The sequence below is a fragment of the Hyperolius riggenbachi genome, chromosome 3, assembly GCF_040937935.1.
Source record: "Hyperolius riggenbachi isolate aHypRig1 chromosome 3, aHypRig1.pri, whole genome shotgun sequence".
NCBI classification, from domain to species: Eukaryota; Metazoa; Chordata; class Amphibia; order Anura; family Hyperoliidae; genus Hyperolius; species Hyperolius riggenbachi.
Genome location: NC_090648.1, coordinates 462,232,375 through 462,259,531, shown reverse-complemented (window position 1 = coordinate 462,259,531; position 27,157 = coordinate 462,232,375). Strand labels below are relative to the sequence as shown.

Genomic DNA, 27,157 nt, shown 5'->3' with positions numbered 1-27,157 from the left:
TTCTGATTACGCTGCCTTTGGATTTGCGCTGCCCCGCATGCACAGTAGGAGACTGTGCGGCCACAGTTCCTATTTAATTATGCTGCTTATGGTAAAATTCTAAATATCTCTGCTTCTTCACATCCTACACTCCCCAAATTTTCAGGGTAGGGAGGGGACCCCCGAACTACAGGGGAGGACTGGGACCTTTTGGCCTGGGGGGAAAATACAAACTAGAGGCCCGTTTTCACGGCAGCCCCAGCCCAAATGACATCACACACGTGCCCCACGTGCTATATGCCAGTAGTCACATGGGAAATACAGCAAGGACACTCGAGGGAGAGCATGACTGGTAAAGTATAAATGCACTGGCACCGGGGGGCACATAATACATTTTGAGTTACAACGGTTTCTATCTCTTACACAAGTCCTGCAAGCAGCCCTTCTGGAGTCTAGGGACTGTCTGCAAGCAGCCCTTCTGGAGTCTATGGACTGTCTGCAAGCAGCCCTTCTGGAGTCTAGAGACTGTCGAAAACTTTTCAACCTAGACAATATCTTATGTAGCTGTGCACATGCAGTTAACAATGGTGAGAGACAAGACAGATTTTTTCCCACGGGCCCTGCAGGCAAGCCTCTGCTCTGTATCATGCTGTGTATATTTACTATCTTGCCCGCCCTGCAATTGCTCTTTAATTGGGCGTTTATTTCCCTCATTCAGCCTAGTATTTCACATTGCCTTAGGCCACATACAGACATCAGACCATAGTCTTTGGAAAATGAAAGATCACAGACCAATCTTACCACCCTTCATGTAGTATGAGAGCCATACTCTACACAGTCTTTTCTATGAAGCTGAACTCCCCATCAGACAGAAATCTTTGCAAGATGCTGCACACACAGATGCTGTACAGACACAAAAGATCAGTATCTGCAAAAGATCTGTTCTGCCAAAAATCCATTCCTGCAAATTGCAATGATAGTCTATGAGATCTGCAGATCATCATACACACATGATTTAACTGACATTCATCTGCAGATCAGATCCACCAGGATGGATTTTCAGATCTGCAATGTCAGTTAAATCATGTGTGTATGATGATCTGCAGATCTCATAGACTATCATTGCAATTTGCAGGAATGGATTTTTGGCAGAACAGATCTTTTGCAGATACTGATCTTTTGTGTCTGTACAGCATCTGTGTGTGCAGCATCTTGCAAAGATTTCTGTCTGATGGGGAGTTCAGCTCCATAGAAAAGACTGTGTAGAGTATGGCTCTTATACTACAGGAAGGGTGGTAAGATTGGTCTGTGATCTTTCATTTTCCAAAGACTATGGTCTGATGTCTGTATGTGGCCTTACACCAAAACCTGAATTCACCAGGCACAGTGCCAGCCCTAAATCATTAAATGAGAGGCAGCCTGGGGGGAAATCTCCCCCCTTCCCCCCTGGCCAGTCCTCCCCTGCCGAACTACCTCTATGCCAAATTGCAGCCCCCGAGACCCACTGGTTCCCGAGATAGGTTTCTCTAATCTATCTCCTGAACCAGCGGGGCTCGGGGGCTGCAATTTGGCATAGAGGTCGTTCGGAGGATCCTCTCCCTACCCTGAAAATTTGGTGAGTGTAGGATGTGTGGAAGCGGAGATATTTATTATTTTACCATCAGCAGCCTAACTACCTTCACACTGAGCATGCGTGCTACTCAGTGGGGAAGGGAGCTTCCGGGCAGCGCAATCAGACATTACACCGAACATGCTGTGAGAAGAGGTAGCCGCAGGCAGCCACGATTGGCTGCTCCTCTCATTCACACAAACTGCTAGGAGGCAAACCCTGCGTTGAAGCAACGCGGTCTCCACGCTACAGCACGTCGCACGCACACGTCGCCTCATGTGACGCAGGCAGCCCCCTGCCATTGGTGGAAGCGAGCAGAGCCGCCCCCTCTCCGCTCTCCTTTTCTCACGAGATCCAGGCTTCGTATATAAGCAGTGATCAGGCGCAGCGACGGCCCTCAGTAGACCGTCCATTGTAATCAGGCGGCGTGGTAGCAGAAGGGCAGCGGCAGAATGGAAGACAGCATGGATATGGATCACCTGACCCCTCTTCGTCCTCAGAACTTCCTCTTCGGTAATGGCATTGTGTGTGTGGGTGATCGCGGCTCCGGGCGGGGGAGGCCTCTCTGCGGGGCCGCTGGGATGGACCGCGGCGTGTGGCGGAGCGTCGTCTCCCTGCCGCGCACAGGTCACATGTGAATAGATCGGCTCGCACTAGTATTTGTGCGGCAGTCAGATCAGCCGGCTGCGGTTGCCGGGCGGCGCGCCACGTGGGGTAGGCCACGTGCTTATCGGTGACCCGGTGCCAGGGATCAGCATGGCTGCAATGTACAAGCAATCGCCTATAGTCCTAGCCTGCATGTTATAGCTGGGCAATGGCGCAGGGACATAGCCTATCATACTGCTAAATAGGGACGTGGCAGAACAGATGTACGACACAAAGGAAGCCGTCTGTAGCTTAGTTGCAGTATTGATCATCTACGGATAATGGGCAGATTCGACCATTAAAAACAAATCTCTTTGATAGAATCTGTTTAAAGGACTTACGAGGTCAATCATTGAGAAAGAAAATAAAAAGATAGCTATCTGAGTCAGCTTGTAAGGCACGGAGGACGCCCTCTGTGCCGTTCCGCCGGGTCCCCGCCGATCAGTAGCCCCCTGAACGGTCCCCGACCACGCTGCCAGGGTCGGGCTCTCCAGACTGTACAAAGATGGTGGCCGGAGCTGGCCATGGCTGCGCAGTCCGCATAGCCGCGAGTGCAGCTGCGCAGCTCTAAGGCCAACCCCCCGATCCACGTAACAGGCTGTTTCCTGTAGCGTGGATCGGGGGTTTGGCCTTAGAGCTGCGCAGCCGCACTCGCGGCTATGCGGACTGCGCAGCTGCGGTCATCTTTGTACAGTCTGGAGAGCCCGACCCTGGCTGCGCGTTCGGGGGGCTACTGAGCGGCGGGGACCCGGAGGGAGGGCGCGGGCAGCGTCCTCCGTGCCTTACAAGCTGACGTAGGTAGCTAACTTTTTTATTTTTTCCTCAATGATTGGCCTTGTAAGTCCTTTAATGCTGGGCATAGACTGTTTGTTTTTCTATATCAGTTGAGCTGCTGATGGCTTCAATTGATAATTTCTTGCAGGTCCGATCACCGCGTGGATAGATCCCCCGCAGGCGGACAATAGCGGAAATTGAGCGGAAGATATAGAAGCGTCCCCGCGGGGACGAGTGGGAATCGATCCAGGGTGATGCGGCTGGAGTCGATCCGGCAGATAATCGAGCTGTTGGATCGCTCCGTGTATTCCCAGCATAAGGTGGCCATGTACTGGTCGATTTGCCATCAGTTCAACAAACAGATCTCTCTCTGATTGAATCTGATCAGAGCGGGATCGTATGGCTGCCTTTACTGCAAACAGATTGTGAATTGATTTCAGCATGAAACCGATCAGAATCTTTGAAGCTGCCCCCACCCTGCATACATTACCTGCTCCGGCCGGCGCATGTCCCCGATCTTTCCGCGGTCAATTCTCTGTGCTCGGCTCCTCCAGCATCACTAAGCTTTATGTCCAGGGAAGTTTAAACAGTAGAGGACGCTCTACTGGAGGAGCCGAGCACGGAGAAGTGACTGTGGAGAGAGCGGGACACATGCGCTGGCCAGAGCAGGTAATGACGCTAGCGTCGGGCATTTGAACGCCGCTATCGACACACTCCCAACCGCCGGCAATTGAGCGAAATCTTTCGGGCAGGAATCGTCGGGAACGATTGATTTTGGACGGAAATCGATTGTTTTGTCAGCGTTTGCACAACGGTTTCACAGCAGATTCAATCAGTGATCGAATCTGCTGTATATTGGTGGGAATATCGTTAGGTGTGTGGGCCCCTTTAGACAGATTTGTTAGCTGCCCAAATGCTGCAGGCTGATTCCTGATCAATTTCAGCATGAAATCTCTTGGTTATTGGCTGTATCTGCTGACTAGTTTGTCCCCCCAAAGTGTAGAAATGTGCCCACCGTGTGCCTTCAGGGCTTTGGAGTCGGTACAAAAATCAACCGACGGCTCAGGTTAGGATTCCTTGACTCAAGCTCCTCTAATTTACATAACATTGTTAGATTGAAAGTATGTAACATGAAATTCGTCTCTTAACTGCCATCGCTTAGGAATTTTAAAATACAACTGAAGTGAGAGGGATATGGAGGCTGCCATGTTTATTCCCTTTTAAACAATACCAGGTACTTGGCAATCCAGCTGATCTTCTGCCACTAATAATTTGTCATAGACTAAAACTAGTCCTTGGTAAGAGTACTTGTAGAAGACAGAAACAAAGAACATCCATCAGGCCCTAGGCAATGTAACTGTGGGTACATGTAAGCGTGATGTGCAGGTACTCTGCAGGAGAATGAGGCTATTTCTCTATTACACATTCTTTATGTACAATCTAAACCAGCATTATGGGTGATAGACAACATATCTGTGTTCAATGTGCACAACATTCTCAGTGGATTTCCTGCAGCTCTGTGGGGAGGGCATATGTATATTACTACTGTGTAACAAAGTAAACCTGAGACAAATGAAATTAAAGTTGTATTCATACATGGGGCTTGCTCCCGCCCCCTTCAGGCCAATCAGTCCCTCGTTGTCCTCCTCCACCACCTGGATCTTCTGCTCTGGGTCCAGGTACTTGAGCCAGTCGGGCATAGTGCACATGCACACACTCCACCGCTGAGCGTACAACACCTGCACAGCACTATTGCCCAGGTGCAGAATGTTTCTAGCTGTGGAAGCGGCACGTTTTCGGACTGCGCTGAGTGGCTGAATTACCGGGACTCATAGCAGAAGATCCAAGTGGTGGAGGACAGTGTCTGGATTAGCCTGAAGGGGGCTGGAGGAAGCCCCAGGTATGTATAGAACTTTTCTTTTCATCCGGTTTAGGTACCCTTTAATTCGTGGTCACCAAACCAAATTTTAACATATCAAATTATTTGATTTCATGAGCAAAGTGAGTGCACACTGCATACATTTGCATAAACCATCAACGCAGAATTCTTTCCATCTCATTGACCATCTCTTAGTGACACAGCTACACAGGCTTTATCCTTACAGCATAGATGTTGATGTTTAGTGTATATATAAAATATTCTTGTGTACACATATATACAGTGATAATCAGATATGTATATCTGACTTTAAAAATACGGGGATTGCTTTATTGAAGCATCACAAGTAACTATTTTTTTATTGGTTTATTTCATTTTTGTGGACTAAGCCCAGCTATTACTGTATATATTAATTATTTGACTATTATCTGAGAAATAGAACATTTTATCATATAGTCTATTTCAACTAGTTTAAATTCATTAGTAGTTGGAGTCGGTGCATTTTCTCCTGACTCCAGGTACCCAAAAATTCAGGGCTGTGGAGTCGGTACAAAAATCTTCCGACTCAGACTCCTCAGTTTATAATACTCCGACTCCGGGTACCCAAAATGGCTCCGACTCCTTAGTCTAATACTTAACGGCTGTGGATTTTGTACAAAAATCAGACGACTCAGACTCCTCAGTTTATGAAATCAACAACTCCGGGTACCCAAAATTACTCAGACTCCAACTCGGACTTCACAGCCCTGCAAAAATTACTCCAACTCCACAGCCGTGTGGTTTAAACTTACCCAGCAGCCTTCTTTAACCCTTCCCACGCCGCTGTGGTCACATGACTACAAACAATTCCTCCTTCCGGGTTGAAGGAAGAAGCATAGTTATGTGACGCAGCTTGGAACGCAGCATAAGATGGGTTAAAGAAGGCTGCTGGGTAAGTTTACCACCCACCCTCCCCCCCCTCCGCACACACCCACTCAGTTGCACGAATTAGGAGGATGAAATCCGAATGAAACCCATTTGGATTTGATCCAGCGCTCATCCCTGCCTGTGACTCCCACTGTGTGGTGCCAATCCATCTTCGGAATCCACTGCTCTTCTGTTAGCGTTAAGCACTCCACCGGTGTATAACACGTGGCGCATGTGACGTCATGTGCCACGCTGGCGGAGTGTATACTGGTAATGGAAGAGTGGGGGATTCTGAAGACTGAAGGGCACCACACAGGACATGTGATGATTTAATGCACACACTGGGCACATTTATACATAAGGGGGGGGGGGGGGTTCGGCTCTCATCCCGATTTTGCTTACTGTTACACCGTCTAAAATTTCGCAGCTGGTTGCATCATGGATCGGGCATGCTTTTGGCAGCGCTGGTTTTGATGTCATTGTATCACAGTAAGAAAGCTGTGTGCAGCTAGATTTGTTGTATAAACAATCTAAACTTTAGATAAGATATATAGACAAGTTACTTGTTCTAGTACGTTTTTCATCTCGGATCCGCTTTAAGGCGCTAGTGTACTTATGGGGAACCAGCAAGAAACCTAATAGGGATCAGTTATCCAATCACCGTACCCTATTACAATTCAAAGTGTTGTGATTGGCCAGATAATGTGGGCATAGTTTACTACAACCTATTGGAAACCTAGATGTTCAAGAGGTTGTCGTCCACCCAATCACATTACTGGAATTTCCCTGTGAAGTTCTGTGCTTGGTCCCCTTGAGTAGTGCACACTTTAAAGTGGATCGGAGATTAACTTTTACTCATTGCATAATTGTTCCTTACATATAGTTTACAGGGCGTTCCTCAAGCCAAATACTATTTTTTGTTTTGTTTTATTACTCTTAATTCCCTATAAACTAAACAAGCCTCGCCCACAGCTTCTCCAAAACGCCAAGGCACTCAGACCCATGTAGAAAGGGCTTATGGGAGCTCAGTCTGGGCAGGAGGTGGTTTACTAGCCAAAGATTTCAGAGGGGAGGAGGGAGTGAATTTTTCACAGGCTGAGGGGTGGAGATGCAGTTGCAGATTACCTGTGTAATGATGGAAAGCAGAACATGGCTGCTCTTAAGGTAGCCCTACACTGGTCGATTTGCCATCAGATTCGACCAACAGATAGATCCCTCTCTAATCGACTCTGATCAGAGAGGGATCGTATGGCTACCTTTACTGCAAACAGATCGTGAACAGATTTCAGCCTGAAACCGTTCACAATCTGTTGTGGTGGTGCTGCTGCCGCCGCTCCCCTCCCCCGCTGCATACATTACCTGCTCCGCCGGCGTGACTGCCCCCGGTCACCGCTGCTCAGTCTCCGCTCTGGTCTCCAGGTCCGGCATGCTTTACTTCTTCCTGCCCGGCAGGAAGTTTAAACAGTAGAGCGCCCTCTACTGTTTAAACTTCCTTCCGGGCGGGGGGAACTGAAGCATGCCGGAGATCAGAGCGGAGACGGAGCAGCGGTGACCGGGGGCAGTCGCGCCGGCGGAGCAGGTAATGTATTGCCGCTCTTGCGTCGGTCGTCAGGCACTTGAACGCCGCTAGCAACGCGCTCCCTACCCGCGGGCGATCGATGGGATCGGACGAAATGGATCGAAATTCGGCGTGTAGCGCGAACGATTGGCAGCAGATTCGATCCCAGTGATCGAATCTGCTGTCAACGTCAGCAAATCGGGCCAGTGTATGGCCAGCTTTATTGTATCACAGGAATAAATCATCAACTGTTGACACTATACAGCCAGATTTGCTGTGTAAACTATCTAAACTTTAGATAAGATATATAGTTACTTGTTATAGTTTTTTTCATCTCGGATCCGGATTTTCATACCAAAGTAGAACTTGGGTTCAAACAGAAAGCCATAGAAGAACAGCAACACAAAATGTATTTCTATAAATGACAATCATACACATGACAACATACTGTTTGAGCTATGCACCCAATACAAGTGGAAGTGACCAATGCAATTCATCCATCCAGTAAATTCCCAGCCAACACTTCCTACTTTTGAATAATGAAATTCTTATTAAAGCGTAATGACTGAGAGCTTGAGGTAAACCCCGCTGATAAAGCTCTGAATTCAACAGGACCAGAATATTTTCTAACCATTAGCATCAGCAAGTGAAATGGTGGACAAACATCCTCCAGGGTTACATAGTTACTTGGGTTGAAAAGACCTGTAGAGTTCAACCAGAAAATAAAGTACAACACCAGCCTGCTCCCTCACCTATCACTGTTGATCCAGAGAAAGGCGAAAAACCCTTACAAGGCATAGTCCAATTAGGTTATCACCGAAGATGGGTTTTCCCTACATTGCTCTGTGGTCTGAAAATCAATCTGAAGGTGCGTACACACATGCGACTATAGTCGTTTGTAACGATCGTTCCCCGATTTTTACCAACGACGATCGTTACAAAAAAACGAACCACCGACTATTAAGGCAAACGACGAACGAGCCAAATCGCTACAAAAGAAAGTTCTGTCTCGGCGGATTTTAACCAACGACGATCGTTTGCAAAAGTAGTACATCGTTGGAAACGATCGTTCGTACTAGGCTTGACATGCGCATTTCACTATTTCTCCATGGAACTTCTCATTTTTATGCGCAGGCGCAATAGTTGCTTTCTGTGATGTAACGTTCGTTCTAACGATCAGATCGTTACACACCTTTTAAAACTACCTTTACTTAGGTCGTTCTTTCATCAATTAAAAGTTCGTTCGTCGTTCTTAACAAACGATCGTTGTCGCATGTGTGTACGTAGCATAACATGCCAATTTCAGATATTTATCTAGCTTAACACTGCTTTTATACCACTGGTATGCATATCTACACCCCTCAAAACTTCACTTGTGGACCAGGGGCGTAGATGTGCATAGATCTGCTTACCGCATGATCGTGCAGTGAATGGGAACATTTGTTCCCAAACCTGATAAGTTCCTGTAATAAGAACTGCATCAGCGTAAAGCAATTGTTCATTCACAAAGTTAGAGACACTGAAGCGAAAAAAAGATATTATGATTTGTATGTGTAGCACAGCTAAGAAATAAAACATTAAAGGTAGCCATACACTGGTCGATTTGCCATTAGATCGACCAGCTGACAGATCCCTATCTGATCGAATCTGATCAGAGAGGGATCGTATGGCTGCCTTTACTGCAAACAGATTGTGAATCGATTTCAGCCTGAAACCGATCACAATCTGTGGAGCCGCCTGTTCCCCCCTCCCCGCGCATACATTACCTGACGCTGGCTCCCGGGCATCTTCTTCACGCTGCACCCGCTCCATCCCGGCGTTTCCTGTGTCACTCCGTGACCAGGAAGTTCAAATAGAGCGCCCTCTATTTGAACTTCCTGGTCACTGCAGTGACAGGAAGCGCCAGGATGGAGCGGGTGCAGCGCGGAGAAGACGCCCGGGAGCCAGCGTCAGGTAATGTATACCTGATCGGCGGGTGCGTTTAGCGAGAACGATTGGCAGCAGATTTGATCCCAGGATCGAATCTGCTGTCGAAACTGCCGCGAATCGGGCCAGTGTATGGCCACCTTAAAGTGGATCCAAGATGAACTTTTACTCATTGCATAATTGTGTTCCTTTCCTATTGTTTATAGGGCATTCCTCAAGCCAAATACTTTTTTGTTTTAATACCCTAATTTCCTATAAACTAAACAAGCCACACCCACAGCTTCTCCAGAGTGCCTTGGCGCTTGCAAGGGATTGTGGGATTTCAGTCTGGGCAGGTGAAAAAGGTGTTAGGGCCCTTTTCCACTTGCAATCGCTAGCGTTCACGCTGAACGCTAGCGATTGCTGAATCGCAATTACCGGCGATTCCCCGACGTTCGCCGCCGCGATTTTGCTATGCTATGCACTGCATAGCAAAATCGCGGCAATTATCGCTCCGCCGCGCGTTCCCGACAAAAGCGAATCGCAGTAGTGGAAATGACCTACCGCGATTCCTTTGTTAAAAAGCAAACCGTAGCGATTGTAAAATCGCTAGCGGTTTGCGGTTTTGCGATTCAGCCAGTGCAAACGCGCTGGTGGAAAAGGGCCCTTAGTAGCTATAGATTTCAGAGGCAGAGTTTTCACAATCTGAGAGCTGCAGTGCAGATACAGATCAGTTGCCTGTGTAATGGAGGAGATAAGAGTGGAGTTTTCACCGAATATGCAGATTAGCATGCCTAGATACAGATAAGCTTGCCTGTGTGTGTAATAGTGACAAGCAGAAAACATGTCTGCTCCCATTGTATCACAGGAAAAATATTAAAATACTGTTGAAGCTGTTTGAAGATAGATTTGCTGTGTAAACTATCTAAACTTTAGATAAGATATATAGACAAGTCACTTGTTATATTTAGTTTTTCATCTCGGATCCGCTTTAAGATCAGATACATCAGTGTAATTGTTCCAGTACAGGAAGAGTTGAGAAACTCCAGTTATCTCTATGCAAACAAGCCATTAAGCCGCTCGGACTAAAGGCCCATACACACGTCGGATTTGCGCGAACGACGGGTCGTTTGAACGTTCCGTCGTTCGCACGTTTCCGCATGAAATCCGGCGTGTGTACAGACTATCGTTCGGGAGATAAGACTGGTTACCAGCGATCCGCCCGGCGGATCGTTGGTAACCAGTCTTATCTCCCGAACGATAGTCTGTACACACGCCGGATTTCATGCGGAAACGTGCGAACGACGGAACGTTCAAACGACCCGTCGTTCGCGCAAATCCGACGTGTGTATGGGCCTTAAGTTAGACCTGGAGAGGGCTGTTATCTGACTTTTATTATCTCAACTGTTCCTGGACTGTTTACTTTTCCTCTGCTAGAGGAGAGGTCATTAGTTCACAGTCTGCTCTGAAAGACTCATTTTGAATGCTGTGTTGTGTAATCTGCACATATTAGAGAATGATGCAATGTTAGAAAAAACACTATATACCTGAAAATAAAAGTGAGAATATTTTCTTTGCTGCTAATCTTCTAGTAATTATTCATAGTACACAACCAATTCACTATATCATATATTTTTTTTTTCGCTTCAGTGTCTCTTTAAAGAGACACTGAAGCGAGACTAAATCTCGCTTCAGGTCTTATATATAGCAGGGGCACGTGTGCCCCTGCTAAAACGCCGCTATCCCGCGGCTTAACGGGGGTCCCTTCATCCCCAACCCACCCCCCGCAAATGTTGGTCGGAAAATGGTCGCTGGAGATATCCTTCCTGGAGGCAAGGGCTAACGGCTGCAGCCCTGCCTCCCAGCGCGTCTATCAGACGCGCATCGCCGCCTCTCCCCCGCCCCTCTCAGTGAAGGAAGACTGAGAGGGGCGGGGGAGAGGCGGAGATACGCGTCTGACAGACGCGCATGGGGCAGGGCTGCGGCGGTTAGCCCTGCCCCAACCAGGAAGCGCTCCCCCCGCTGCACGGAGGAGGTTTGGGGGGACAGGGACCCCCGTTAAGCCGCGCTATAGCGGCGTTTTAGCAGGGGCACGCATGCTCCTGCTAGCTATGAGGTCTGAAGCGAGATCTATTCTCGCTTCAGACTCTCTTTAATGATAAAAAATATATCGTTACTGAAGAAAAACACTTGTTAAAGTGCCATTTTAAAAAAAATAGTTACCTTGGGACTTTTTTTAATGTGTATGTCAAGGCTGTATATTTTTGCATAAGGGCTTGTACCATACTTTCAGAGCATAAGACACACCTTTTCTCCCCAAAAGTCTAGGTAAAAAGCGCATCTTATAGGTCTGAAGGTGTCCCTTGATGCTGTTGTCTCTTCTGTCCCCCTGTGTCCCCTGTCCTGTCTTCTCCTACACGTACCTCCACTGTCCCATCTCTGTCTCAGTCTCGTTGTTCCCCTGTCCTCGCAGTAGCTGACATACATACCAGGGCAGTAGTTGTCAGGGACGAGCTGCTTGAGCATAGCTGATGCATGAGGCGTCTCCAGCTTAATGCTGTGGGGCCAATCAGGCGGTGGTGCTGCAAGGGAACGATCCAGTCAGTGCTTCCTGCTGTTCTAACCGGCACTGATGGTCCCGAGGGCAGGCTCCAGTTAGAATAGCAGGCAGGGCTGATTGGATGGTTCCATTTCAGTTCTGCCGCCTGATTGGCCGCACGGTTTCAAGCAAGCTCTGTTAAGCTGGAGTTGCTGGCTGCCATCTCTGCATCGGCTATACTCAGCACATGGTGAGAGAGGGACAGAGGACACGTGAGGTACAAGGGGGAAATAATGGGGGGAGGGGTTGAGGAAAGAAGATCCACAACATGCCCCTGCACCATGGACGCACCAGGTTTAGTTTTTCACTGGTTTTTGTCCTCTAATCTAGGCGCATCTTATGGTCCAAAAATACAGTATTGATTTTAGTAAAAAAAAACTACTAAAATGAAGAAAAAATTACACCTTTATTTTCTAATAAAATATTGTCACACAATACATTGTACTAGGAACACAATTTAAATATTGTAATAACCAGGGCAAAAAACTGGGGGATTTTATCTTAAAATACCACATTTAAAACCATGGCTGAAAATGGAGATGTTTCAATTTTTCTTGCTCTTTAAAATGCTTTCAAAATAAAATAATTATCAAAAAGTACCACTCTAATTTGTGGTGAATAAAAACATATATTTTGGTGTGCAGAAATGTGCAGTATGCTGTCCGAATTTGCGTGAGCTGGACGGCATGCCAATAGAAAGATGGGCAGTGTTTCCCCTTGCAGCTCGCTAGCAGGGAGACGCTGCAGATCTGGCCTCAGTGGAAATCAAGGATGGGCTTCCGAGTAGCTGCGGGTTCGTAGCTATTCTGATTCAAAATGCTGAGTAATCTTAATGTATGAATGCAGGTGTGACAGCGGGCGATGGGGAGGTTTAACTTGCCCAGAATTCCGTGGGATCCTATGTTTACCATTCCCCTCATGTGACATGTGCCGCATTCTGCGACTCACTACTACTGACTCTTTCAAGCTGGAAGGAGGAAGTGCGGTAGTGAGTGGCGGAACGCGTTGCATGTGAGGGGAATGATGCGCGTAGCAGGGCTGTGGAGTCGGTGCAAAAATCTTCCGACTCCTCAGTTTCTGAAACCACGACTCCAACTCCGGGTACCCAAAATTGCTCAGACTCCGACTACTTAGTCTAATACTTAACAGGGCTGTGGATTTTGTACAAAAATCATGCGACCCCGACTCAGACTCCTCAGTTTCGGAAACCACGACTCCAACTCCGACTCTGGGTGCCCAAAATTGCCCCGACTCCTTGACTCCAACTCAGACTCCACAGTCCTGCTTCTGGGTAAGTTAACCTCCCCTCCTGCGGTCACACCTGCATTCATTAATATTTAGAATCAGAGTTGCTATGAACTCGTAGCCCATCCCTGATGGAAATAGGCCCTAAATGATGAATGTGACCTTGTAGTGTTCTCAGCGCAGTAGTAGGCAGACTTGCAAATACAACCATTCTGTTACCTGATGAAGGTGTAGCGTGCGAGATCCAGCTGCGTCTGTGTAGACTGAACATAGTTACCCGTCATGATCAGGAATATTGGAATCAAACTATAGTCCTCAAATGTGGGAAGGTATTACTAACATGACCTATTCTTGCTTTTAGGCTGTGAACTGAAGGCAGAGAAAAAAGAATATTTCTTTAAAGTGGATGATGAAGATAGCGATCACCAGTTGTCTTTGAGAACGGTAAGGTTGTTTGGTTAGTTATTGGAATAGCATTGAAGGCAATGCCAGTAAGTCTTAAATATGAGATGGAACTTTATTGTATACATACCTGGGGCTTCCTCCAGCCCTCTTCAAGCGGTCTTCCTCACAATTCTCCTGGGCTGATTCGATCCTTCACTGGGCGGAGCTGGACATCTCAGATGTCATGCTTTGCTGCACATGTGTGCTCCTATTGGGCTCCTGGCAACAGGGGCTGTGTGGACTGAACCTGTGGCATATCGAGGCAGCTCGGGAGGACTGCGACGGAGCTAATGGCCTGAAGGTGGCTGGAGGATGCCCTAGTTTTAAAGGGAGTCTGAAGCAAGAATAAAAGATACTCTTAAGGAGGGAAAGCTCTGGGTCCTATAGAGCTTTCCTTTTCTCCTCCCTGTCCCAGTGTTCCCCTGTTAGCGGTGTATGACCGATCGGTCGTACACTGATCTGCCGAAGCATTCAGGCTTCTGAAGCCTGGCAGTTCCTTAATTGCGCACACGTGAGCACCCTCACTCGCATGTGTGCAGTACAGAGCCACCGGTCTTCGGGAGCGGGGTTCCCAAAGATTGCCGAAGTCTTCCGTGTTGAGTGATTCAAACTGAGAAGCCAGGGGAGGAACTAGGACTATGGGAAGGGCTCTATAAGCAGTCCTCGAGGCCCACCAACACTGCATATTTTGAATGAAGCCACAGATGTAGTTAATCTGCTCTACTGAATCACTAATTACCCTGCCTGTGATTGTGTGGTTTCCTGCAAAACGTACCATTGTTGGACCTTGAGGAGCGCTCTGGGTTGGCTTACAGGTAATTGTTGTCAACTGGGTACTGTAGGTTTATCTGCATTATTTACCCTCCCTGTGACATTTGAATGTTAAGTAAATCTTCCCGGGATGAGAACTAAAATCTGTATTTAAGCGCTACCTTTGTTTTCCCATCCTGCAGGTTAGCATAGGTGCTGGTGCTAAAGATGAACTCCACATCATTGAAGCTGAAGGACTGAACTACGAATCAAAATCCATAAAGGTTGTGCTTGCATCCCTGAAGCCCTCAGTGCAACCAACGGTATGTCCCTTGATTATGGCTCCAGCCACTTGTTTCCCCTCTAGAAGAGCTGGAAAAAATCCACAGGCGCATTGTGATTATCTGCGAAACTGGGGAATAAAAGGGCGCCAGAGCCCTTACAGAAAAACGGCGCCGCCATAGATTCCTATTGTAAAGGGCGTGTGGTGTGCCTGATATGGTGCATCCCCTGGCGCTGAAATATACCACCCTTGCCACAAATTCCAGCTTGTAAAAATTGTCGCAATATGAGGCAAGGAAGATACGTTTTAACAGTATTGACCGCATAGTGGGCACAATTGGCATTTCCTTGCCACACATCGCGGCAAAGGGGTGAGATCAGTTGGGGGGGGGGGGGGGGTCTTTATTTTTAGGCACCACTGGGGAGGTTAGGCACCAGTAGAGTGGGGCTCTGTGTGAGAGTAGGTTTAGCTATAATATATCAATAAAAATTACAGATATTTGACTACTGGTATCTAGCAGTACAATATTGCTAATTGTAGCAAAATTCTATAAGTGGCAATCCACTGCAGTATGTTTTCATGCATGCGATTATCTGTACAATACAGATATGGTCACACTGGAGGCGTTGTGTGATTTTTCTTCTTTTTTTTTTTTTTTTTTTGCGCTGGCGATTTTCAAAATCGCCCTGAAAGCGCTTGTGCAATGATTCTCTTGAGAGTTCACATCTGAGCGGTTTGTTTCCGCTCAGCAAAGCGCTGCCTGTACAATTTTTGAGGCGTTCGTCTCAATGGAAGGTATAGGGAAAACGCTCACAAAATTGCTTTGTGCAGCGATTGCGTTTTTTTCCATGTCAGTTCACTTCCTGACTTGCGTCAGGGAGTGAATTAAAAAAGCGCTTTTCACAAAAACGTAACGCCCACCCAAGTACCGGGAATCGGAAATAAAAATGACGTAAAAAATAATGCAATCGCAATGGGGATGAATGTTTGGAATTGACTTTAGTGCAGGAAATGCATGGAAGTCTAAACTTGTAGTGGCTGCCTATGACTGAGAACGCTGTGCTCCCTAAAATGTGCGTGCTCACATACTAAAGTACCCCACGATGCAGCGTTTTCTTTGCTTCTTGTGAATTGTCAGTATGCCAATGGAATGACTACCTTTAAGCAGATGTTTGCATCCTGAACCATGGTATGCGGCAGCAGTTCAGCCGATTAGGCTTTGTTCTTCAAAAACAAATCCATTTCAGCCTGAATTTGGCTTGGGGCTGGGCTTTCTGAAGAAAGCAGCGTCTGACCAGCCATTGGCTAAGGTGTGAATGAGGTTGCCAATCAGAAGCTTTATCTCTGAAGACTCATCAGTTACTCTCACAGAAGGAGCCTGATGGATTATAGGGGCTCCTGCTTGATCCTCAATCTCCTCCTATTAGGTGTTCCTGGACCCCAATTGTGATGTTTATAATAGTGTAATAAAAACAAATTCCTATTAACTTGTTTGCTATTTTAATAACTTTTCTAGGTTTCTCTTGGTGGATATGAAATCACACCTCCCGTGACTTTAAGACTGAAGGCAGGTTCCGGCCCGGTTTACGTCAGCGGACAGCACCTCATCGGTAAGGAATAGTGGAGTTGGGCACTGATGGGAATGTCAGTGAGGATTAAGCACAAAAGCAGGAAGAATGCAGTGTCCTGTGCTTTGTCACCTCAGCATGTTGGCAACATAAATTCATTGTAGCTGAAGGGACTATGAAGTGAAGCGAACTTTCAGTCAGCCTCCTATGTTTTTTCTCTTTGTTACAACATATGGGGTGGCTGGCTAGTGTACTGGTTTATTGTACACCTGAAGTGCAAGGGAATATGGGGGCTGACATAGGGTTACCGCCAGGGAGAAGGGTAAGAGGGAAAACCAGGCTTGGGGTGGAAAAAAAGCCAGGAGTGTTAATTCCTAGCCTGACTCTGTGTAGCCACTGGGAGGTCTGTGCAGAGCCTTAACCACTTTGCATCCAGACCTGGTTTCCCACTTATGGATCAGAGAGGTTTTGACAGTTTAGCTATGTCCTTATTTAATCAGAAATGACTAGCTCTACTTACGACACAGAAATGAAATATATATTTTTTTTTTCAAGACAAACTAGGCTTTCATTGTATTCCATTTTTTCCGACAATTTTGTTTTCTATGAATTTTAATGGGAAAACAAGGAAAAAAAATAGAAAAAACACATTTCTCAGTTTTACCAATTCCAGTTTAAAAATAAAAAGTGCTACTGTAGATAAAAAAAACCCAAATTTTGTTTGGCTATTCTTACCGCTTATCCCAAAAGTTAGATTGTCCCGGTCACAATTTATGGTGAATATATTTGATTATGAAATAATGCTACAGAGTGTATTTTTCACTATGAACTGAGAAAATAAAAGTATTTTTAATGGTAAAAATCAATTGTTGGCTCAGGAAACCTATATTCCCATTCACCAATTAGTGCTGCATCAGATAGTGCCAGAAATGTGCACAGGAGCAAGCCCAATCCTGCACAGCTTCTGCTACAAGACTTAGATCTACTGATTTGTGGCTTAGATGAAGTCCGGGGACGTAGATATACTGTAGTGGTGGATAAAGGTGTGTACTAGAGACAAGAGAATTCTATACATGCCTGTGGCTTCCTCCAGCCCCATGCGCACGGATCTCTCCCACGCCGCCATCAGTCTCCTCCAGCTCTGGTACTGGGTCCTCTGTTATGCCAGTCGCGGCCAGTCTGACGTGCGCTCTCTGTATCTCTCTGGCAGCCGGATAGCGAGGGACTCAGACAGGGAACAGGCTGAGATGTAGGGGGGGGGGGTGGAGAGGGGTCCACATTAATGCATGTTTTTAGTAGGCATCACGCTTCATTCAGACACTTACATTATTTGATCTATTTGGCAGCCTTGGATGATGACACATTGGATACAACAGATGAGGAGGAGGAAGATGAAGAGGAAGAGAGTCCAGCAAATGTGAAAAATGCCAAAAGGCCTGCAGTGTCTGCTATAAAGGTTCCTCAGGTATGCAGTCTGCCGACTGCTTATTGGCTTAGTAAGTCTTGTTTTCAATTGGAATCCTATTTAATCCTAATTTGTCTGAACAGAAAAAGGTGAAATTAGAAGATGAAGACCTTGAAGATGACGATGATGAAGATGAGGATGATGACGAAGACGATGAGGATGATGACGAAGAGTAAGTGAACATGCCTTTGTTTAAAGGACACCTTAAGTGAGGGATATGGAGGCTGCCATATATGATACCAGCTGTGTGGCAGTCCTGCTGATCTTTCATGCATCAGTTTCTGAATCACACTCTCCAAACAAGCCTGCTGCTAATCCAGTTAAACACCTGATCTGGATGCTTGTTCGGGGTCCATAGCAGCGCTGGGCAAACTACGGCCCGCGGGCCTTATCTGGCCCATTGCTGATTTGAATCAAGCCTACTGACGATAAGCTAACTTGCCAAATCTCAAATCTAGCGGCGATCTTCTTGTCTACAGCTGCATCCTGTAACCTGGCTCCACCGTGGCAGTGGAGATCGCCGCTGAAAGATGTAAGTGGGTGAGTTAAGTAATCATAATGCACAGCTCGTGACAGCAAGCTTGCCGCTAGGGCAGAGGTAGGGAACCTATGGCTCGGGAGCCAGATGTGGCTCTTTTGATGGCTACATCTGGCTCACATACAAATCAGTAGGGGTTGATGCACTTATCTACACTGCTCAAGCAGCACAGCTTAGTGTGGCAGCGCAGGTAACATTTTCAAAGTAGGCACACTGCTGCTGTAGCACGCACTACTAACTTACTCGCACTACCCCCAAAAACTAACAGCTGCTCCAATTGTCCCACCCTGGACCCTGTGAAGTCCAGTGACTTTGTATACGAGATCCCTGCACTTTTATTGGCGCAATAGGCTGACTGTCACTTGATAGGCAGACTATTGGGCCAAAGTGCGGGGATCTCTACAAAGTGAATCAACCCCAAAGTCAGCTAGCTAATTGTACAAGCTGTTAGTCGGTATTTCTCCTGTCTGGCTCTCGGGGGGGGATTGCTGATGTTGCTGAAACCCGAGAGAAGCTGAAGAGGTGTCTGACACTTCTGCTGCCCAGAGGATCAACTGAATACATCACTATGGCAACAGTGACATGAGCCCTCTGCTGCACATGGGCACTGTCCCAGTTTGAAACATACTGTATGGCTCTCACAGAATTACATTTTAGAATATGTGGTGCGCTAGAGGAATGTGCCCCGCAGCTCTAAGTTTGCCCACCCCTGATCTATGGCGTGTTAGATGCAGAGGAGAAAGAAAATAAAATAAATATGGCTGCCTCCATATCCCTCAATTCTAGCTCAAACTTGGGTCGGCACCACCGATATGACATTAAAGCTCTTATTTGAAACAAGGCTGCAATAATTGCTTTTTCAGGCAAAGCTGCCCTTTCTGAAATTGAAAAAAAAAATAGCTGTGATGGTCGTGGCTATTTTTGCATTTTGAGATAGGGCAGCTTCGCCCGAAACAGCGGTCTGTTATTGCAGCCTTGTTTCAATAACTGAGTACATTGTACCCCTGGAGGCGCTGGGGTAGGGGGCTGGGCAAACTGCCTGTTTCATTTGGTGCTCTTTCACCTGTTTTTGTTGGTATCCATATCCATTAATGAGATGCTAAAAATGTTCAGCAAATTTTATGCAGTTTAGAAATGGACCGATCACATGCATTTGCATAATATTTACACTAACCTTAACCACTTCAGGATTCTGCGTACGCTTAACTACGCCCCTTAATCCTGAAGTGGTTTCAATGGAAACGGCCGCTTGTATGAGCGGCCGTTCCATGTCAGTTCACGGAGGGTGTCTCCGTGAACACCCTGTGAGCCGCCGATCGCAGCTCGCAGGGTAAATGTAAACACGCGGGGAAGATCTTCCCCGGTGTTTACATATATACGGCGCTGCGCAGCAGCAGCGCCGTAGAGGAGATCGGCGATCCCCGGCCTCTGATTGGCCGGGGATCGCCGGCATCTGATAGGCTAAAGCCTATCCTATCCGGCGCAGGACGGCTTTCCGTCCTGCGCCGCACACGGGACGGGAGAGGGAGGGAAGGAGGCAGAGGGAGGACTAGTGCTGCGGAGGGGGGCTTTGAGGAGCCCCCCCCCCCGCTAGGCACAGCAGCGCGGCGGCGATCAGACCCCCCCAGCAGGACATCCCCTTAGTGGGGGAAAAAAGGGGGGAGGTCTGATCGCCCTGCCTGATTTCTGATCTGTGCTGCGGGCTGAAGAGCCCCCGCAGCACAGATCAGCCAAACCACCCGGTATCCGGAAGTGGTTAAATATTTGAATGCCACTCCATACTCCCCACCCACTTCATAGTAAATAGTGTGGCATGCTAAATCAATGTTATGACGTGTGGTGGACTGTTGAGCTGCTGGTGCCTGGAGTGGTGCATAATGCTGGTCAAGCATGGGTTCTTTAGCTACTTTAAAATGGCTCCAACCCAAAACTAGCTGCAATAATTGTTTTGGTTGACCCAAGTTGTGCTTGTGTGGCCTTCAGCTTTATTGCACAGTGGGGCGTTGTGTTGCACATACTGAAAAACATAGGATCGCAACGAAGCGGAAGAGTCTCGTGTCCTGTATAATGTGACTCTACTCCTAAACAGGGCCTTTTTAAGCCGACATTCCAGGCCTTTGGTCCTTGGGGGTGCTATGCCCCTGATTAAGCCCCACCCTGAACGAAGCCAATAGAATTCCATTGGAACCTCCCGCATGACCAGATGCGTTTGCAATGCAGTTTCAGTGTGGAAGTAGCCTCAGGCTTGTGACAGATCCGTGGAGAGTTTATGGCATAGTATTAAAATGAATGAAATAGCTTCAACTGCCAAAACCTGTAGTATTAATATAAACTTGTTCTTCTAAAAGGGATGAAGAGGATGAGGAGGAAGAAGAAACACCTGTGAAAAAGGTAATTATTTTTACTGATTTTTTTTTTCGAGATTTTTGCTGATTTTTATAGTAGAACTGATTAGCAGTTGGAGTACTTCCAGTGTAAGAGAGCCTGTCATGTACAGCTGTCTTGAAGGAAAACTGTTGCCTCCTAAAAAAATACTCTCTAAGAGGGCTTGGGGTTAACTTGCCTGATCGCCTGTAATTCAATAGACAGGTGGTGCTCTACTCACTCTCTGAAAAGCTGCTTGCAATGCTTTTTCTACCTCAAGTCTTCAGTGCTCCCAAGTAATCCGCCACATCCATGACACTAAACGAGGGCTGCAGAGCCAATCCGCCGGCATTTCCTGGAAGGGGCAGAGCTTTCAGCTCTGCCCCTCCTCACGTCAATCGCCGCATGGATCGCCGCCTCTCCCCGCCCCTCTCTGTGAAGGAAGAGTGAGAGGGGCGGGCAGAGGCGGCGATGCGCTGCAATTGTGAAATTCCTTATGCGGCCCAGCCTCATCCTGACTTTGCCTACTGCGGCCCCCTAGGTAAATTGAGTTTTAGACCCCTGCTTTAAGCAGTCTGTGGCATCCAGTATAGATATTTAATGAGATTTCCTAACTTGTGGGCATGTAACGCAGTGGACCAGCCACATGCACTCCCTACTAATTGTTATTGGCCTAGTCCAGGGGTGTCCTAAGTCTGTTATGAGGGACAAACATGGTCCACCGAGCGTTTTCCAGTTTCTCCCAAAGGTCTTGTGAGACTTAAACTGTATGCAGTTTGCTGGTGATTGCTGCGGTTTCTATGCTCTCCTGTAGGAGTTAGTATAGAACTACAAAGAAATGGCTGCCGGAATGTACACACTGGAAAATGTCAGCCATTTTTGGAGTCCTATAGTGATTACTATGGAAAATGGCTGCAGTAGTCCCAGTGGAGAGGGAACAAGGACATATGCTTGGGCCTGGACTTGATGGATGAAGGGTAGCCACTATGTCAGCAGCAGTCGCCCAATAACAGCCAACACTGACAGCTGCATCAGATGCCACTACGCTAGCTGCCACCACTGCACACTGAAGGGGACATGCAGATGGCGCACATGGCATTTATATCTCAAGACCACTGATATGGCCCTTAGTTGAAACATTTTGGAAACATCTGGCCTATTCCCGAGCTGCAGACAAATTGTACTACATATGTTTTAATTACATTGTACAGTGAGGAAGGTAAATGCAGGAATCTTTTTTTGCATTTTCCCATTTGAAATAAAACCTGAATTGGGCAATCCACAGATCTCAAATAACTGTTCATAAGTCCTTATTTAAATGAAAATGAGACAAAAATGCGTAAAGTGAACCTGAGATGGAGATTGAAAGAAAAACATGTACTGATCGCTCCTCAGTCACTGCCTGGTTCATCTGTATCTGGCCCCGGTAAGTTGTGCAATACAGCTGCGTACACTCTCTCGTCACTGGAGGGTGTTATGCGACTGTGCGGAATGCTCCCAGTGACAGGATCACATGGCCAAGCCGCGCATGTGCCGTTGGCCATGGAAAGTCCAATTGCAGAAGAACAAGGAGTCTGAGGAAGCTATAAGCCTGGAGGGGGCTGGAGGAAGCCCCACGTATGTATTTAAGTCCCCATCTCAGGTTTACTTTAATAAGTTTAATGCATATGTGCACCCACAAACCGTGCTTTGACCTGCTTTGACTTGGTGTTAATATTACCTTTCTTGTCATTCAGCCCACTCAGATGGTAAAGCCCAAATCTGCTCAAAAATCAAACCACAATGGAAAACTTTCTGAACCGTCCACTCCTGCTAAACCTGCTAAAGTAAGTTTGCCAAATTAGAATGTATATTGCAGTCGCAGCACCTTGCGGAAGAATTGTCCAAGCTGCCATTATGGACTTATTAATCTGCTACTTGTGTTGCTGTTGTGCTGATCTCTCCTGATGATCCAAATCTGACTGAAAACCAGTAGGTCATGTGCTCTTTGGGAACTGGCTGCAGGCCTGTTCCAGGTGTGACACCTATAGCCCAAAAAAATCAGCATTACTGAAGGAACTGGTATTCTAATATGGTGCTTATGGTATATGTCCGCCCTGTAGGTGAATTTGAGATCATTCGGACCACATGATTTTTATTTACCTGGGCTTCTTCCAGCCCCTTCTAGTCAGTCAGCTTCTTTGATGTCCGATCTGCTGCGCCTGTGAAGTCTGATCCAGACGGGTTTTGGGCTCCTGTGCATGTGCTGTCCTGCTGTGGTTGAGCAGAGTCGGACTGCAGTGGGCTGGAAGAATCCCCCAGCTTAGTATAAGGGGCCTCTGTAGACTGGCTTGCCAGGCTGAGATCAGTTTCGTTTTTACATGAAGCCTTTCAAGTGGAGCTCCTGCGATCATATTAGATTTAATAACCTTGTTGTACAATGTGTTCTCTGTAATATTAATGTAATCGCTTCTAAGGGTAGAATGGTTAATTTGCATATATTCAGCAGTGTGGCACTGGGAGACAACTCAAGCTCACTCCAACCTGAATTATCGCAAATTCTTTCTGTTTTAAGAAAGCAAACTTTTGTTTTCTCTGTAATATGTATCATTAAATCTCTTATTAGACTCCAGAACAGAAAGTGAAACCAGAAGGAAAGCAACAGACCCCAAAGTCTCCAAAAACACCCCTCACAGTTGAAGAGATCAAAGCAAAAATGAAGGCCACACTAGAAAAGGTAAGACTAAATTAGTATATATTTTACAGTGATTTAGCGTATATAGCCTAGTCACTAACTGTCCTCGGAGTTTACCATCTAATCCCTATCATAGTTGTGCCCATCATAATCTAGGGCCAGTGTAGGTGGAAACCAATTAACATCTGTTTTTGAGATGTGGGGGAAACCTGAGTGCTCGTAGTAAACCCACGCAGACACTGAACATACAACCTAATTGCTGTTGCTGTCCTGGCTGGTATTTGAACCGGGGCCCCAGCGCTGGGGGAGAGTGCTATCCACTACGCCACCATGCTGCCCTCTTGGCACTCATTTTCTCAAAAGTTATATGGGTTAGGTTAAACCTAACTGGCTACATATTTAAATAAAAATGTCTTTCTTTTGGGTTACTATTTCAGTCAAGTGTTTAAACATGCTGCATCTATCACTTTTCAAGTGATCATTTCTTTTTACTTTTGACAAGGAAACGTTCTATTTGGAAATGTAGTTTGTTCAATTGAAGAGAACCTGAGGTGGCCTAAAAAAAGTTGATACTTTGCTAAGTAGAGGGAAGCCTCTTGAATCTCCAGTTTTCAGAAGTTTCTAAGATGCATCAATGAATGCAAAGTGGTTTCTGAAATGTTGTAAAATTATCATTCAGTAGCTTAAAGCGGATCTGAGATGAAAAACTAAATATAACAAGTGACTTGTCTATATATCTTATCTAAAGTTTAGATAGTTTACACAGCAAATCTATCTTCAAACAGCTTCAACAGTATATTCATATTTTTTCCTGTGATACAATGGGAGTAGACATGTTTTCTGCTTGTCACTATTACACAATTACACACACAGGCAAGCTTATCTGTATCTAGGCATGCTAATCTGCATATTCTGTGAAAACTCCACTCTTATCTCCTCCATTACACAGGCAACTGATCTGTATCTGCACTGCAGCTCTCAGATTGTGAAAACTCTGCCTCTGAAATCTATAGCTAGTAACACCTTTTTCACCTGCCCAGACTGAAATCCCACAATTCCTTGCAAGCGCCAAGGCACTCTGGAGAAGCTGTGGGTGTGGCTTGTTTGGTTTATAGGAAATTAGAGTATTAAAACAAAACAAAAACGTATTTGGCTTGAGGAATGCCCTATAAACAATAGGAAAGGAACACAATTATGCAAGGAGTAAAAGTTCATCTCGGATCCACTTTAATGCCGTGAAGTGTTCTGTTCCCTTCCTCTGGATCAACTGTGAATTTCAAGAGGGTGTTGCCTGCATTAGTTGATCAGTAAATAGAGCTCAATTCCTGCTCTGTTTGATTCCCCCACACAAGACAACTGTTCTAACTATTGTGGGCTTTCCTTTAGGCGATTCCCTGATCATTTTGTAGTGTGAAGTTTTTCCTCCTTGGAGATGGGTCCAGCCATGAACTGAGAATAGGGCCAGTGCACACCGAAAACTTTTCAGAGCGCTCCTATGCATGTTTAGAGAGATTTTCTAAACATGCCTAGCTTTTTGGAACATTTTTGTGTAGCAGTTTTTATATATTGTTACAGTAATGCTGTAATTGAACAGCTTCAGTAACAAAAACTCTTGGATAACCGCTCTGATCTAGCATTGTTCAGAGCAGTTTTCCGCTTTCCTATACTTAAAGTTGAGGCAGAAACGCCTTCGAAAACAGCAAAAATGCTGCAGGACCTGAGTTTGTTTGGGGAAAAAACAAGCCACTTTGGTGTGTACCGTCCCATCAGCCAATTGGTTTTCAGCCCAAAAGCAGTTTTTAAAAACTCAGAACTGCTCTTGGTGTGCACCAGCCTTTATATATTTGAGCATGGTTCAATGGCTTGAGATAATGAAAGAATGCACCTTATGTTCACAGTACATTTCTTGTAAACTTTTCTGTAACTGTTCGTATAACCGCCTGTCTTTCTATCTTTAGGGTGGAGCACTTCCAAAAATGGAAGTAAAGTTCACCAATTACATGAAGAGCTGTTTCAGAACTGAGGACCCGAAGGTGAGTGGTTTTAATTCAGGATAGTTTCTCTAGAATGACCTTTGCTTAATCTTTAAATCTGGACCAGGACATGCATAGAGTATAGTTTCCCCATATTTGTTTCTAACACATCCTAAAACGTGGTTGGTCCCAAGCAATTTTTTCCAAAGTGCTTGTTGAGGCTCTGGCCATGCCCATCTCATTGCTGCAGCCTATTTGGCTTCTGGTTGAGGGGCAACATGCAGCTGCACAGGTGGAGATCTCAGCAGAGCTACGGCAGTATAAAAAAAATGCCTGCAACTGCACTGCCAAGAGGGTCCAAAAAACACCAGGCTCCAAGTTTGGTTCTCCAATGAATTTGCTTTACATGCTTGTACTGTTTGCATTTTACTGAGTTGGGATACAAATGCATCAAACCGGAAATGCGGCATGGAGTATGTAGCCTCCAGACAGAATTGCCGCACACTAATGCGAGCAGTAATGCAATTTAAAATGAACAAAAGATGTCCTTGCGTTCTTATAGGGAACCGTTCTATCAAATTTTCCATATTCTGATGTGTTCATTTTAACATGCAGGTAATTCAAGATCTTTGGAAGTGGAGACAAACCATGAAAGAGAAATAACTTGCCTTCGCCTCTCGCTGTTCCCTTTGGTTTCACATTTTATATAATTTGTTTTTTGTAAGTTGAAGGTTCATTTTATTTTGTCTGATTTGATTTTCTAATACCTGCCAAGAATGTTAAAACGCCTGTAACTACTCACTTTGTCCCCTGAAAGTTCTGTGGAAGTTTAGAAGGATGGTCAGGCAAACTGGAGCTGAACCATACTTGTTGAAATAAACTGTATTTTACTTACGTGGGTTTGTCTTCTCTCTGTTTAGTGCTTTTGTAAACTGCCTGTAATGTATAACGTAATTGTTCATTATACTGTGACATATAGTGGTCAAATCCTTTACCGATCTGGAGAGTCCACCTATTTTCTACTATTAAAATAAAACTGATTTGAGAAGCGAACTCTTCTGAGATTGCCGCTTGACTTTGTGCTGGTTCTCCAATGCTAATACTTGAAAGATTTTACTAAGAGGTTATGTCTCATTGGGCTTCATGCTTGTTCCAGGAATGACTCTCCCCTCTGAAGGGTGCCCATACATTACTTCATATTGCAGCCTGCTTGGCATTCTGATTTGGTAATTTTATGGAATTGGTACTGCAACTTGGCCATCCTGCTGACCTCCGGGTAAAATTTGTTAAATGGATTTATCGGTAAGGGTGGAAAAATCTCGAGTGCAAGGGCTCGATCGGGTGTGTGTGGCAGTAACTATTGTGCTGTCTTAACCTCTAGCCGGGGTCTCCCCCTTATCCCAAAGTGTAAAGCGCTCGTGGTTTACATCTTGCCTCTGCCAGCATGACTCCTGGCCTCCTCCGTTGCCCAACACTGTCGCCTGTGCCGAATCAAACGGTACTGGTGCTTTTGGTGACTCCAAACACTGGAAGAGGTCAAGAGGTGAGCCTTCCAAACACTGAGCATGGGAGTAAGGGAAGCCATTTTACACGGGCAGCAGTGTGAGGACAATTTCCACTATGTTTTGGCATTAAATAGCTGTGCAGTGTGGCCAGGCAACAGATGCCTCAGAACACAACTGGAGGAAGACTGGGTCAGCCAGCTGAGAATTGGAGTGTCTCCGGAGGGTGGTGAAATCCATGTACTCAAGGGGGGGTTGGAGGACCAAAGGGGCCTCAGGTAAGTATAAATGCTGTCACAGTATTGGTCTCAAATGCGTTCAGCATAATGCATGTAAAAAACATGCTTATTTTAAAGATCACTATTGCTAAAATAGTTAAAATTGAAATAGGTGTACACATACTTAGAAAAAAATCTGACAGCTTTTGGACTAGTCCAGGGGTCTGTAAACTTTATCAAGAGCCAAATACCTGCATTACGTTAAAAATTTATTTTGAG

At 46.0% G+C, this 27,157-nt stretch overlaps 1 protein-coding gene across 1 annotated transcript; it reads left to right on the top strand.

Moving 5' to 3' along the window:
• The first annotated feature begins 1,929 nt into the window (after positions 1–1,929).
• On the top strand, positions 1,930–26,052 carry NPM1 (nucleophosmin 1). The gene is made up of 11 exons (XM_068277929.1): positions 1,930–2,101; positions 13,461–13,543; positions 14,497–14,616; positions 16,093–16,186; positions 17,491–17,609; positions 17,693–17,781; positions 20,496–20,538; positions 22,248–22,337; positions 23,117–23,227; positions 25,144–25,218; positions 25,774–26,052. Exons 1-11 carry the CDS (start codon positions 2,041–2,043, stop codon positions 25,819–25,821), a joined length of 933 nt encoding a protein of 310 aa, XP_068134030.1. The 5' UTR covers positions 1,930–2,040; the 3' UTR covers positions 25,822–26,052.
• Positions 26,053–27,157: the final 1,105 nt, after the last annotated feature.

Bases quoted from the DNA above. Each gene is read 5' to 3' on its own strand.
- NPM1 (XM_068277929.1), top strand. From the start codon at position 2,041: ATGGAAGACAGCATGGATATGGATCACCTGACCCCTCTTCGTCCTCAG. The intron at 14,617-16,092 runs GTATGTCCCTTG...TAACTTTTCTAG, and splicing joins AGCCCTCAGTGCAACCAACG to GTTTCTCTTGGTGGATATGA. The intron at 25,219-25,773 runs GTGAGTGGTTTT...TTTAACATGCAG, and splicing joins TCAGAACTGAGGACCCGAAG to GTAATTCAAGATCTTTGGAA.